A 14,421-nucleotide genomic window follows, 5' to 3' on the forward strand; every position below is an offset into this window, starting at 1 on the left:
ACCAGAGTCCGCCCAGAGTCCAACCAGAGTCCGACCAGAGTCCGACCAGAGTCCAAACGGAGTCCGCCCAGAGTCCGACCAGAGTCCACCCAGAGTCCGACCGGAGTCCGACCGGAGTCCGACCAGAGTCCGACCAGAGTCCACCCAGAGTCCACCCAGAGTCCGACCAGAGTCCACCCAGAGTCCAACCGGAGTCCGACCGGAGTCCGACCAGAGTCCGACCAGAGGCTGACCGGAGTCCACCAGAGTCCGACCAGAGGCCGACCGGAGTCTGATACAGAGTCCGACCCAGAGTCCGACCCCCGGATAAAATGGACTCCATGTTCATGGTTTCTCCTGCATGATGTCAGAGTACGCCCAACACTTCTTGTTTTTTATTCTCATGCGGTTTGTAGCATGAAAGTGAAACATGGAACATTAAATATCAAGTGATGTCCAACAGATGCAACTGAAACTGTAAACAAACCAGGTTTGGTTTTGAGAAAACAATGGAAATGTGGAAGCTAAATGCTAAACATTTCTTTGTGACCGTTTGTGGCCGGAGTTGTAACAGCTTTGGGTTTTTCATGGTAGTTTAGTTTTATTTTGTTTTGATCTAATTCAATTAGTTTTCTCAACTATCAGTTAAATATTGTTTAGTTTTTATTAGATGATAGTAGTAGTTGTAGTTTTTATACTTTGGTAAGTATTGTAATTATCTATACATCGATTGGTTAATGAATACCAATTAGAGCTCTCTGTGATGGCTGGGCAATTAATCGATTTTATAGATTACTAAACTTTTTGGTTTTTGAAGATTTAATTTTTGGAAAGTGTTCTTTTTTCTTTTTTTTACCATGTCAGTGCGCCCAAGGCCGCCATCTTGTTTGATGAGCGTGTTTTACAGTTTGTTTATTTGGACTTTCAATTCTGTGAAGGAATATTAGAGTGAGATTATGAAAACCAAAATAAAGTCAAATATCATAAGAATATTTATAATATAAAGAAAATACCAGAATACAGTTGCAATATTAGTAGAATGAAGTAATAATTTTATGAGAACTCCATGGTGGATTCACACCAGCCATGTTTAATCCGGTTTAATCCAACTCCAGTCCGTTTGTCTGGAAAGTTTGGTTCGCTTGGGAAGGTGAGAATGCTAATCGACCAGCTACAAACCCCAGTCTGGGTTTGGCTGAAATGATCTCTGATGCGGTTTGAACATTTATGTGAACGCCAAGCAAACTGGAAACTGCTCCAAAAGCAGGAAGTGGACTATAACGCAGGGCATTCTGGGTAAATACAACCAAAACAAACACAAGAGTTTAACACTAAAGGGAGAAATGGCTTGTGGACTTTTACCACAGACAAATAATTGCTAAAATTGCTAAAACCAATCAATAGTTTGGTTTGTTTCACTTAGTAAATACAACCAAAAAAAAAGCGTTAGTGCTAGTGCTAGCAGTAGTGCTATCGCTAGTGCTAGCAGTGGTGCTATCGCTAGTGCTAGTGCTAGCGGTAGAAATGACTCATGGTTTTCTGCCAGACAGAAGATAAATCCTTCAACCGGTAAAATCTGTCACCTCTCCATTTCTGTTTACCTTTCATGAAGAAGGAAGTTGAGCTCAGTGTCTTCTTCAGAGGTTTTCCTGTTTCCTTCAGAGGTTCTTGGTGCAGCGCCCCCAAAGGCGAGGAGGGGAACCACAGCAGCTGAAATTGTAACAAATGTTATCTTTGTCTACAATCGAACCAAATCTACTGGACTGTCGATGTGAAAACACCCTGAAACACAAAAACAGGCGTTTAAGTGGATCAGAGTTCGATGGCTCATTCTCACCTCCAGTCAAACCAACTGGAGTTCGATTAAAGCAAACCAAACATGGCTGGTGGAAATTCACCCCTTATTTTACTGTGTAATAGCGGCATACCCCAATAAACTCTGTCCTCTTCCTCTGCTAATTAGGCTCATCCAGTAAGTTCACAGGTATAAGCTCTCCATCCTGACACCTTGGTGAAAGAAGGAGGGAATGAAGCCCACATATTGTGGAAATCATCTTCCCCTCAGAGGCAGAGACGGGTGGGGGGGAGAAAGTCGGCTGTGCGATGCCTTGCCTTCCTCATTACACTGCTGTCATTTACTCTTCATCCCCCGTACTCTTTAGTGGCATTAAGACGGGATGTAAATTTGACAGTTAACGCTGTTAGAAAATGGCTAGTTCAAGAAGGGCAGGAATTAGAGATGGGCATTAGGCGCTGATAAGCTCCTTTCCTCTGCTGCGGCGGCTGCTTAACATTCATGGGAAAGTCATCATCAAACAACGTTATCACAGCTCTGTTGACGGCTGAGGAACATCATCACTATGATAATTTTTTTTATAGCTGTGAGCCAAAAAAGCACTCTTTTATTTCAGCGGTTTGTTAATGAGATAGGAGCTTGTTGGTATGGGCGAATGCAAACTTGCCACTCTCCAGCATTTGTTTGAGCGCCGCTCCCCAGCCCCCACCGCCGCCGCCGTCCTCCATGATGGCTCCCAGCTACCCTCCACACTGTTTAATGTTGCAGGCAGAGAGGGGAGGTGTTTAAACGCACTCCTCCCGAAGTGCGGTGTGTACACTGCTGAACGAGGGCCTTCATGTGCAGCTCTGCAGATCAGTCGCTCAAAGAGGAAAACACGCTTATATCAACAAACGCTGCCTGCTGAGGGCCGGCGGCACCTGCCACTCACCTGGCTGCATCCAGACAGTTAGAACTGCAGATGCTTCTGAACTGGAGACGAACCGATCTGTATCTGTATCAGATATGTATGTATCGGTGGCGATGTTCCCGATCTATAAAATCAGATCTACTCAGCTTAACACCTCACAGTGACCCAAATCCGCTTTTTCACCTTAATGACCTGCGTCTGATTGTTTCATGACAGTCTGAGCAACACAGATCAGATGTTTTTTAATGCAACCCAAGTTCTAAATCTGACACGAGTCTGACCTTTTCAAATGGACACTGCAAAAACAAAAAATCTCACCAAGTAGTTTTAGTCTAAATTTTAGAGAAAATGTCTTAGTACTCTTGAAATAAGACAAACTGAGAACTAACTTTTCAGCAAGAAACAGGAGCTTTTCTATGTACATAATTTGTTATTAATGATGAAAAACCACTTGGCAGAAAAATTAACTTATAACATGGGAAAAATACTTGTTGCAACTGAAATAATCTGCCAATGAAACTAGAACTTTCTCAACAATATTAAGGAATTATTGACTTAAAACAAGACTCTATATCTTGCTGAAAAGTTACTTGTAATTTAGATTTGTCTTATACCAAGAGTACTGAGATATTTGTACTAGAAATTAGACACACGTTCTCTGAGATTTTGTGTTTTTGCAGTGTGACCTTGTCGCAGTTTATTTTTGTCAGTTTCAGTTCCTTTATTAGTTATTTCAGAAAGGCTCTTATTCTCCTAATTTCACTGACTGAATACATTAAAGTTGCTTTTGGGAATATATCAGCACCAACATCGGTATGCGCATCGATATGTAATGTCTGCTATTGGTTTTCACTAACTGTTGACTCTATGATGAGTTTGTGACATTTTTTATGTTTTTATTATGTAAAAAACAATTTGAACTGATAAAACTAACAAATTAACAAAAAAAATGGAGAAAACATTTTGTTAACTGAAACAAACCGTAATTAACAGTGAAAACTATAAACTAATACTAAAATTATAGATATAATGTCCTGTTTTTGTGTTTTTGCATCTATTTATAAGCCTTTCGAACTGATGTGAATTTTTCAAAAAAATCCAGATTTTCCAAAACTTAAATCTTCAAACCAAAGATTCAATAAACCGATAAAACCGATTTATCGCTCAGACTGAATCCTGCATCATGTTCATTCACAACAGCCTGAATTTTGGTCCAACCATAAAACCACATTTCAGGACGATTTCTGTGTCTTTTACGCAGATTTCAGGCAACCTGACCCCAGAACAGGTCATGACCTTAACCTGGTGATTCTTCCTGTTAGCTGCAGACTTTATTTCATTTAAAGGATCAGTAAACTGACACAAACAGCAGATCTGTACTATTAAAGACGGAGGGATAGTTAAACTGATTTTCTCAGCATTCAGTCATTAGCTCCTCTGGATTCACACGTTCACTTGCTGCCAATAAGCTGCTTTTCCTCTGGAGATCGGAGACAAACTGCACTGCAGATATCAAAATCAGATTTTGGCTTTGCTGCTGTTCGTTTTTGAGAGATTCAAGTCTTTAAAAATCCTCATCAACAGGGGAAAACCAATCATAGCTAATGACTCCTAAAACTTTTTGTTTGTACAGTTTGTGAACTAAAGCAAGCAGCCGGATGTTTGGTACAGACACAGCCTTCAAATACACTGAAAAAAGAACAGGTGATTCAACTTAAACATACTGCATTAATTGGTCACAAGTAATCAAACTAAATTAATCCAAGTAAAGTTTGGAAAGAACCGCAATGTGTTTTTTCAGTACATTCGTACTGGAAACGCAGATGCTGTGTGGCTCCAAGATCCAGTAAAACCAACAGAGCTGCATTTAAACGTTTAGCAACAAAATAAATGATTTACAGCAAAATATTCTACAACTTTGACTCAGATGGTCATGTTTTGAAGTTATTGAGGACTGAAATAAAAAACAGACTAAAATAAGACAAACTAAATAAAAGGTAACTTTTCAGCAAGAATTAGAGGCTTATTAGGTAAATATTTCCTTAATACTTATTAAAAAGTATTTGTTTCATTGGCAGATAAATTAACTTATAACATGTTACAAGTGAAATAATCTGCCAATAAAACAGGAACTTTTTCATCAATGTTAAGGAACTATTTACCTAAAAGAAACCTCTGTACGTTGCTGAAAAGTTACTTTTTAATTCGTTTGTCTTATTTCAATCTATTTATACTGGAAATTAGACCAAAGAAACTTCATGTTTTGTGTTTTTGCAGTGTTATGGTGTGACAGGAAATGTTGGCGTCATGATTACAGGAAGTTTCAGCGGAGGACATTGCTGCCACGTTCCTCCGCCTGGTTTTCAGACGCTGCTGCGTCGAAAAGCTCATCCAGACTCAGCGTAGATTACGGCAGCACAAGGTCTCATCATTTAGCTAGAACTAAAACAGGCTGACAGAGTGACACACCATCACAGGTAGGAGCTCTGGAGCCGAGCACTCACATCACCACACCTGGCAGATCACAACCCGGCGGTTTCCTAGCTTTAAAATACGGCAACAGCTCCAACCGGAAACATTTAGAAAACTCTTCATGTGAATACAGAAAATCACCGAGAAAAAAAATCCCATACCGACAGAGATCGGTGTTCAGGTGGGACATTTTACCATAACAATAATTTATTTTTTATTAATAATATGTTCAAATCCGGGCCTTGAGTGTTTATTGAGTTTGCGTATTCCTCCCGCACTCAAAAAAATGGCCGCTGGGTTCATTGATTATTCTAAATTATTTGGCAATGGTGTATGTAGTTAAGCTAAGAGTTATTAGAGCTGCAAACTCGTAATCAGAACTGAAATCTGGGTTTATGTTTGGACCTGAACCTTCAGAATCACATAAAGACGGTTACAAAGGCGGCCTTTTGTTACATGAAGAATATTCCCAGGATTAAAGGTCTAAACTGATCCGTATGTTTATCTTTAGTCGCACTGAAAACAGCGTCTTCTCAGGTGTGCCTAAAAAAATGAATCAGTTAGCTTCCAGATCCAGCTCCTCTAATCTGGAACAAACTTCCAGAAAACTGCAAAACTGCTGAAACACTGACGCTGTGCTTCAGTTGCTGTCTAAACTGGGAAATTCCACCTTCCCAGTCGGAAAAATCAACTGGAACGCCCTCCGTTAAACTTGTCTTAGGGTCTGTGAAGTTTTAGGGATATAATTAATCAGTTAATTTTATTAAATCTAATTAATTTAATCTTTTTCTGCAGTGCACAAATTTACAACATGTGTGAAATGTGGACAAAGCAATCAGACTTATATACAATTTTATAGGAATATGAGTAAAATTTAGTCCATGTGAATCCAACTAACTTTAATAAAAGCAAACAGATTCAGATGAAGTTAGAAATTGTAGAAATATGTCGATCAGCCAAATGAAGCATGTTGTAAATGTCGCCTGAACAGAGTATTTGGCTTTTCATCAGCCCCTCATGCTGAGCAGGTTGGAATGTGAAATAAAACGTGTTGCTCCTTTCGAACACATTTAAATGTGATTAAACGAGTGTTATTGTCTGTTCTACGTCAGGGAAAGTAAAATATATTATGATTTTATTTAGAAATCGTAACCAGGCTGCAGCCGTTTTCTCCGTTATGATAATGAAATGTAATTCCACCCGTCACTGACACCCAGCACTTTTTATACCCTCTAAATTATTCCTCGTTTTACCCTTACTTTCCATATTTTGAAGCCATTACTTAATCACATTGTCCAAATCCCCATTCCCTCTCATCAATCCCACACTGAGCTTTATTTGTGATCCTCTCTGTCTTTTTTGCCCTCACTCCATTTCTCTCATTCAGTTTTGCTCTGCATTGATGTTTATTTATTCTGAGGATGATGGATTACTCCTACTGAAATAGCTGTTACTGAGATTTTAGGCCATCTTCTAAATCCATTAGGAGGAACGTACAAATAACCCTTCGCCTCTCTGCCAGCCGTAACGCTTCAGTCTTCCTCGTCTTCTTCTTTTGTGACTTTTATTTGTTGGCAAAGTAGTTTGCCAACAAACTACTTTGTTTCCTGGTTAACTCTTCGTTTAACCAGGAAAGACTTTTAAGATCTTACTCAGAAGAGTGCACTAAAGCACAAAGGTTGGGGTAACTAAAGAGTTTGATAAAATTAAAAACATCTACATCTTTAAGTATTCGAAATTTGGTTATATTTTCTCAAATTCTGTACGAACCTTTAAAATGCTAAACAGCTTGATGTTGGATTAGATAGGAAAAAAACTATCACCAAAACCATGACAGTTAGAAGCATCAAATACTTTAATTTAGTTTAATTTGCTTTTGATAACAAGTTTCTAATGGCTACACTGTAAAAACTGACGCTTCCCTCAGGTTAAAGGCTCTCACTTTATCTCCATATGTTACGATGTTGTTTTTTAAAACAGAACATAAGTTTATGTGTTTTCTGATGTTTAAAGTGTAACTGAAATAATAACTCCGCCCCCAAGTGGGCGGAGCCAGGAGGCGCTGAGGGGCGTGGCCTAATGTTGGGACAGTGGAGAAGGTTCAGCAAAGGGATGAAGCACTTCTTCCAACGTTTTTACATATTTATGGACTTTCAGACCCTCTAGTGACTGTTTTGTAAAAAAAAAAAAAAAAAGGCAACATGGCGAAAATACTTGAATCACTAGTCGCTCTGCAGAAACCGAGTGAGAAACCAAACCGATACAGACGTCAACCAAACTGTGCTGCTGTAACCAATAGGGAAATTAAACTGTTCAACCCAAAGAGGGCAGCACTGAGCTTTGCTCAGAAACATAAAGATAGCATCCTTAAGAATCAATTTAGACAATTTATCTTCAAAAAAAGTTAATTTGGGGTTTAGTTTCTGTTTCAGCTACAGTTTAAATTCTGTTCTTAAGGTGTCAGCATTGATCTACCTCATGTTAGTGCCTCACAACAGTACATTACATCCTTAAATTAAAGGAAACTGGTGTTCTCTTTCCAGGCACATTGTTGGTTTTTAAAGCGAATAACAGCAGTCCCAGAACGGATTCATGGGGAACGCCTTTGGATACATGAGGAAGCTGGAAGAGTTTCAGCTGTTTTATACATCAGCATCATTTTCTCGTCAGATATTCCTTCAGTTGTTCACTCACTAATGGATCTAAAGATTTTACAGTAACCATTTTGATGAACATGCAGATCTTGCCGCTTCGATGGGCGTTTTGTCCTAAACAAACATTTATGATTCTTTCCAGCCGTGAACATGCGGACTCCAACGCCAGACACTGGAAGGTTTTATGAGTGCAAACTGCTGCATTTGTCATAATTCGTAATTTATTAATTTGCAATTAGCAGGTTTAATGAAAGCGATACGGCGGTATTAGTTTTTAGCTGCACAGTTTCAGCAGAAACAAATCTGCTCATTCGGCTCCATAAACGTGGCCACATGAAAGAAATAAAGTGGAGAAGCAAAGCGCATTGAAGCTAACGAAGTGCATTACACACTTATTAAAGTCATTTTCACTTTGCCTTCCAGACCTGGCCAAAAACACTTTCAAATTCTCATTGTACTTGGAGGTAGAGCAATTTTTACCCCCCATTCCCTCCGTCTTCCTCTTGTTAACTTTGAAGTAAGCTCAAAAACGTAAAGGTAGACAGGGGTGGCATCAAATAATCAGCAACTTCAAAAAGCATGCTGCCACTTAGCACTCCTAAAGCTAATGTCCCCGAGACATTCAGGATGGAAATTATTCAAACTCATTTAGTGGCTGCAAATTGGTCGGAGTTCAATCAGAAAACAGACTGACACCGAACAAGAAGTGCAGCCTAATTATACTTGTTTGTCAAATGAAAATTTCATTTGGGCCGAAATGAAACCTTCCAGCAACTTCTTTTAAGGTGAGCTGCTCGTTGTATTATCAGCTAAATGCAGTAAAATCCATAATCATGTGATGATAATGAAAATGGAGCCAATGTTAACATTCAGGCTTCTAACGCCTCGGGCGCTTGGAGATAAAAATTAAGTACCATAGTCCTCTGCCAGGCACGCTGACACTTGGGCTGGTCTTTAGCCTCTTAGATGCGTTTTTGCATTTTAAAAACTTTATCAAAGCACTGTTGCAATGTGGAAAATGTCAACGTGAAATGCACTGAAGGCAAATTGGAATTTCATTAATGGTAAAATTATTGCTTTTGACTGATGTATTACTATGGTTGTTAAAAGCCGGGGAGTGGAACGCCCGTCTGTCTGGTCGGCAGGCGTCGCCTCTTCTTGGCCCGCGCCATTTGCTGAAAGTTAAGAGATCTCCACTTTCCGGATGGCAAATTGAAACAAGAAGTTGCTAAAGTTGCACAACGTTTCGTTTATCGCATCATGCCAAGTGGAAGAGATTTTTCTCTTTGTTTGTCCTAATTGTCATGTTTTAACTCAGAACTACTGGAAAAGCTCATAATATGTCTCATTTTATCTTAAATAATTTAATTAAATCCTCCTGCACACCTGGGATCAGATTCACAGGTAAATCAGGCTGAAAAAAAGAAATCAGTTCTCATGTTTTAAATTCAATGCAGGCGAAACAGGAAAGCTGCCAGTTTTAACAGAAAAAGTAATAAATTATAAAATTAATCACTTTAATCTGACTGAATAATAAAAAACACAATGAATTTTAATACATTTCAACTACTTGTATAAAAGATGCTACCTGGGATTCTTGACGTTATAAAATTATACATTTTTGCACAAAAAATGGCATTTTATTATTTTTCTTATTTATTCTCACACATCAATTCATCATGTTTAAATATGATTCTTATTTTCAAATCAAATCAATTTACAGTTTTGTGCTGAACACAAAAATAGCAAATAACAGTAATTATAACATGAAGGAAAATAAAAACACAGCAGAAAATCCCTAAAAATGAATGTCTGTGTTTTAGGAATTGACTTAAAAACACCAAAAGTTTGTCATTTTAATTAAAAATTCACCATTTTAAACAAAAATAAAATGTTGGAACAATGTAGTTTTTAATATTTGTTGAGGCTGAGACCGCTCCCATAAATTGGTCAAATATATTAAAAATATCCTGGCTTGTATTCACCTAATTATTTACAGAAATATATTGATTCTACATACATTTGTCATGTAAAAGTATAAAAAGGAAAGATAGAGTAATTTATTTGAACTCAGCCTGTTAAACAGTGGTAAGTGGAAGCAGCCCACAGCACTACCTTTCATGATAGCATCTCCTTACCATCAGTCACAAATTACACTGCAACCTTGTTCCAACCGAGCTTTCAGGAATTTAAAAGATTTTCCCTCCACACAATGTTGTCTCGCCTTTCATCTAGTCTAATGACAGTATTAATTGGATTTGTAATGATGTTTTAGGCAAACTTATTTCAGCAGGCATCTTCCAGGCGCCGGCCGCCGCGATAAGGGCGAGCAGAGAGAGAAGCGGCAGGATTTGTAGGAGAACTCTGTCCTCTTGTGTCCGACCGAGGAACTGCATGCATTTTCTGTTGGCTGAACTTTTGCTGTTTTTCTTTGTTTCTGTTGCAACAAATCAGATTTAAAAGAGCCTACAGAACAGCTGAACATACCTCACTTACCTCTAGTCATTATACAATCAGTTTCACAATCACTTTTGTCTCTTAATCAATTTTCTGATGATTAATCGTATAAAAATATTTCCGTTTTTTATCATGTAATTTTACCAGTAAGCCATTTTTATACAATATTAGAAATACATTAAATATACCAAAAACCCTCCTAAGTAATTCACTTTTAAATAAGAAAATAAACATTTTATTCCCTAAAATGCAACAGCAGCATTCCTTTAGTGAACACTTCATCATGTGTAGAAAACGAAGCGTCTGCAGATAAAAACAACACTTATGTGAAGAGATCAGTCCTTTCACATTAATACAGTGTAGGGCTGATCTGTTGATTATTTTTTCTATTAAATGATTAATAACTGTATAGAAAAGGTGATTAACGAGAATTTCTTACAGAATTTGAACCAGATGAAGCTAAAAATGGCAGCATCTTCTTACCTGAACAGGTAAAGCATATTTACAGACAAAGATGATTTTTCATCTTAAATGCAACATGTTTATATTTTTTGTACAGTTCTGGGCTTGATTACTGCTGAGTGTATTCTTTCAGCAAATTACTGTTGTTTTTAGTCTGTATCTTAATCGAAATCGATTAATCGCAATCGATCTGATTAATCATTTCAACTCTCATTGATCCCAGCCTAGACAGTCGGTCATTTCTGTTAGAAATGTGCAAAATACAATATAAAACATTTTTAAAACATTTTTTACGTTTGGAACTCAGAAAATGTTCAACTTTACAAGGTCAGAAATTTTCAGGTTTTTTTGTAGAAAAGTTTTTACTTTCGGAGTTAAAAGATTTCCAAATTTCTGAGATTAATCACAAAAAGTCTTTTTCTCACAAGTTTTCTAACTTAGACATTTCTATGCATATCTGAGATTCATCTCAAAAGTTCTTTTCTGGTGAATTTTAGAGTTTTGGAGCTCAGAAATTTCCTTGATTTTTCTGAAAAAATTCTGAGCTTTACCACAAAATGTGACTTTCCTTTTTTCCAAATATTTAACTTTTGGAGCCCAGAAATTTATTTATTAAATCTGAGATTAATCTTAAAATTTCTGAGTTTTTCCTGGCAGATTTCTGACTTTTGGACCTCAGAAATTTCCATGTTTTTCCGGAACATTCCTGAGATCAATCTATAAAATTCAGGGTTTTCTTTTTTGCAAATTTTTGACTAGTGGAGCTTTTCAAGTTTTTTCTCAAAAAATTAAGATTAATCACAAATGTCTGAACTTTTGCCCCTCACTCCCCCCCCAAAAAAATTAACCTTTGGAGCTCAGAAATGTCCACATTTTTAAATTAATCTCAAACTTTTTAATTTAATTTTTTGCATCTTCCCTCTAATTTTGGAGGGCCTCCTAACAACAACCAGACTTTAACCAGGCCTGCCTGTGCAGAGGACATGCTGCTCGTTTTAAATTCCTGTAATACCTCCGCCTTGCTTTCCGGTCGTTGCTCCTGTAGATTTGCGCTGACGCTCGTCAGGAGACTCATAAAGAGGCGGCTGCATTCACCGGGCGTCGCTTTGCTATTATTCATCGCGTGTTCATCTCTGTCAGCCTGATGAATTCAAATGAAGCAGCAATCTGTCACATTTACTCCACAATGAGGGCGGCCGGCAAACTTTCTCTGCAAAAATGAAACTATTATCTCCCACTAGACACGCACGGGGCTCATTATAAATAAATACAGTCACAGTTATCTGCTGGCCGGGTGATTACTGCAGTCCAAATTGACTGTCTTATCGTGCTGAAGTGGCGCCGGCAGATGAAGGCGCCGCCATCTTGAAACCGTCGTTAATGATGGCCGCGCGATAAATTGCGCCACAACAGTTTTGATCAACGAAGCATGCGTTCCCTACGTTGCCTATTTAGATGTGCAGGATAAAACTTGAGTGGTGTTCCACAAAGGTAATGACTTCAGGAGGATGTTTTTAGTATTTTGTAACATAAATAATCAAATATGAAGGTTTAAAACAGATCTGGTAATAAATTAAGACAAAGCTTTCCCTACTTCCGTTGTAAAAGTCTATGAATTGTATTTGGTTTCCTGTCCTACGTGGAGCCGAATGTGGGAAATATCAAAGCTGTTTCCCTCTTTACTAGTCAAAGCAATGCTTGTTTAATGGTAATTGGAATCTTATCCCCCTGTTTGCTCATCATTTCCTGCACCTAGTTATTCCACGCCTAAACTCCATTTAAGTTTTTAATAACATTTTAGAATAGTTCCTGTTGGGGTAAACAGAATCTGATTATCCTGATGGATTGAAAATGTATGTCCGACAGTGGTTTATTTGATTTATTTATTCTGGGGACCTCAAATGGAGGCGGCTTAAACGCAGGCAAACAAACACTTCCCATATGTTTTCCACAGAACACAGAAACCCAAATACTGATTTGTTTTATTTCCTTCGCTTCTCTGTTCAGCATCCAAACTTGGTTTGTTTGTTAAAAAAAGAGGGATTTTTTTTGGTCAGCACACCTACAGTTGCTGAAACGGACAAATTTTTTGGTGTCATTGATTTCTAATTTTTTGCGCATTTGTCACATTTTCATAACATCAAACCAATTTAAATGTTTGTTAAAGACAACACAAATGCAACTTTTATGAAGTTTTTTACATATTTGTTAAAACTGACATTTCGTGACAGAATATCTGTGAAAAGCTCGATCTCCTCCACCTCGTTCTCATTACTGTCTGAAGAACCAATCAGAGCCTGGAGGAGGGTCTTAACGCTGTCAATCAACATCATGTAGTCGCTGCTAAGTGTGCTGATAGCTGACAAACAACTTACAGTTACAGCAAAACCGTTTATCAAAGGCTATGCTAACGGGCTTTAGCAGACTGGCTAGATCAAGGGTGTGATTGGCAGCGCTAAGACCCGCCTCCTGGCTCTGATTGGCTGTTTCTAGTTCGCACTGGGAGAAAGCAGAGGTACGTTTATATTTCTGGTACGACATTATGGCTCATCATCGGCTGCCAGAGGAGACATTGATGTTTCCTTTGACCTTAAAATTGGACAAAGTGGAGCTACAAAAGTAAATTTGCTTTATAGAAATGCACCAATTTCGACTAATAATCTGCGGTCATGTAGTGATACGGAGGAGTAAAGTTGTGTATCATCAGCATATGTATGATAAGAGGCCATAGAACTGAGCCTTGATAAACTCCCAAGAACTGTTCCAGTCTGTTAGCAGAAGCAGCACAAAAAAAACATTTGGCTGCACAAATGTAGCCAAATCAGACACCAGTTCTGTCTGATTTGAAGAAGTGGGGAGACGGTTGACCTTTCGTGACCTCTGGACACGTATCTTAAAAATGACAGCGGCACAAACTAAAACTTTTGCTGCACAAACATTTGACACCAACTCTGTTAGAGTTGAAGGAAGTGAATCTTTTGATTGACCTTTCCTGATCTCTGGACACATTTATTCATCTCTTAAAAATAATAGCGGCACAAACAAAACTTCGTGCTGCACAAACATTTGATCCCAGTTTTGCTGTAAGGCGGCGGTGGGGCCGTCTCCTGTCCGGTCTGGGAGAAAGCGCCGTGGGCTGGAGGAGATCGCTGGATCCATCTGAGCGCTGCAGACGTGTTCCCTCCCCGTCAGGCCCAAACCCATCTGAAACCATCCTCTGATAGTTTTGGATTTCTCTCTCTCCATAAGCCTCTCATTGTGCTGCAGGGAGCTGCTTTGTACAAGCACTTGCCAGCTGCTTGCCAAATGAGGTTATAGTGTTTCCCTATCAACTGTAAATTTCGATAATTTGTTGGAGGGGCCTCTCACTGTCAGTTTTTATCATATTATCAATGACGACTCAATTTTCCTGTGCCACTCCATCTCAAGCGCTGACCCCCGGCCCTATTACGGCCCTGTAATGAAGTGCAATGGAGTGGTAATTGGTCCACATTATACCAGATCAGGTAACAGTAGACTTATTTTCTTATCACAATGAGCCGCTGCTGGTGACTCTCAATGAGAAACCAAACACAGCGCCTTTCTTATGCGGGCTATCGTCCAAATAACATTTCAGCTCCAGAGGCTTTCCCCATTTTAGTTTTCCGTTTCAAGATTGCCCTCCGTGTCCTCGGACCGCGCTTTGTTTCCAA

At 38.7% G+C, this 14,421-nt stretch overlaps 1 protein-coding gene across 1 annotated transcript in view; it reads left to right on the forward strand.

The window, feature by feature from the left end:
* Positions 1–275, forward strand: part of LOC106937373 (early nodulin-75-like) — an 8,060-nt gene extending 7,785 nt beyond the window's left edge. Inside the window, exon 3 of the mRNA XM_015018832.1 lies at positions 6–275. Coding sequence (XP_014874318.1) covers positions 6–275 — 270 coding nt within the window. The remainder of the gene's footprint in view (positions 1–5) is intronic.
* Positions 276–14,421: the final 14,146 nt, after the last annotated feature.

The sequence above is a fragment of the Poecilia latipinna genome, unplaced genomic scaffold (genome assembly GCF_001443285.1).
Source record: "Poecilia latipinna isolate Pla-1442-1.1 unplaced genomic scaffold, P_latipinna-1.0 Scaffold2328, whole genome shotgun sequence".
Taxonomy (NCBI): Eukaryota; Metazoa; Chordata; class Actinopteri; order Cyprinodontiformes; family Poeciliidae; genus Poecilia; species Poecilia latipinna.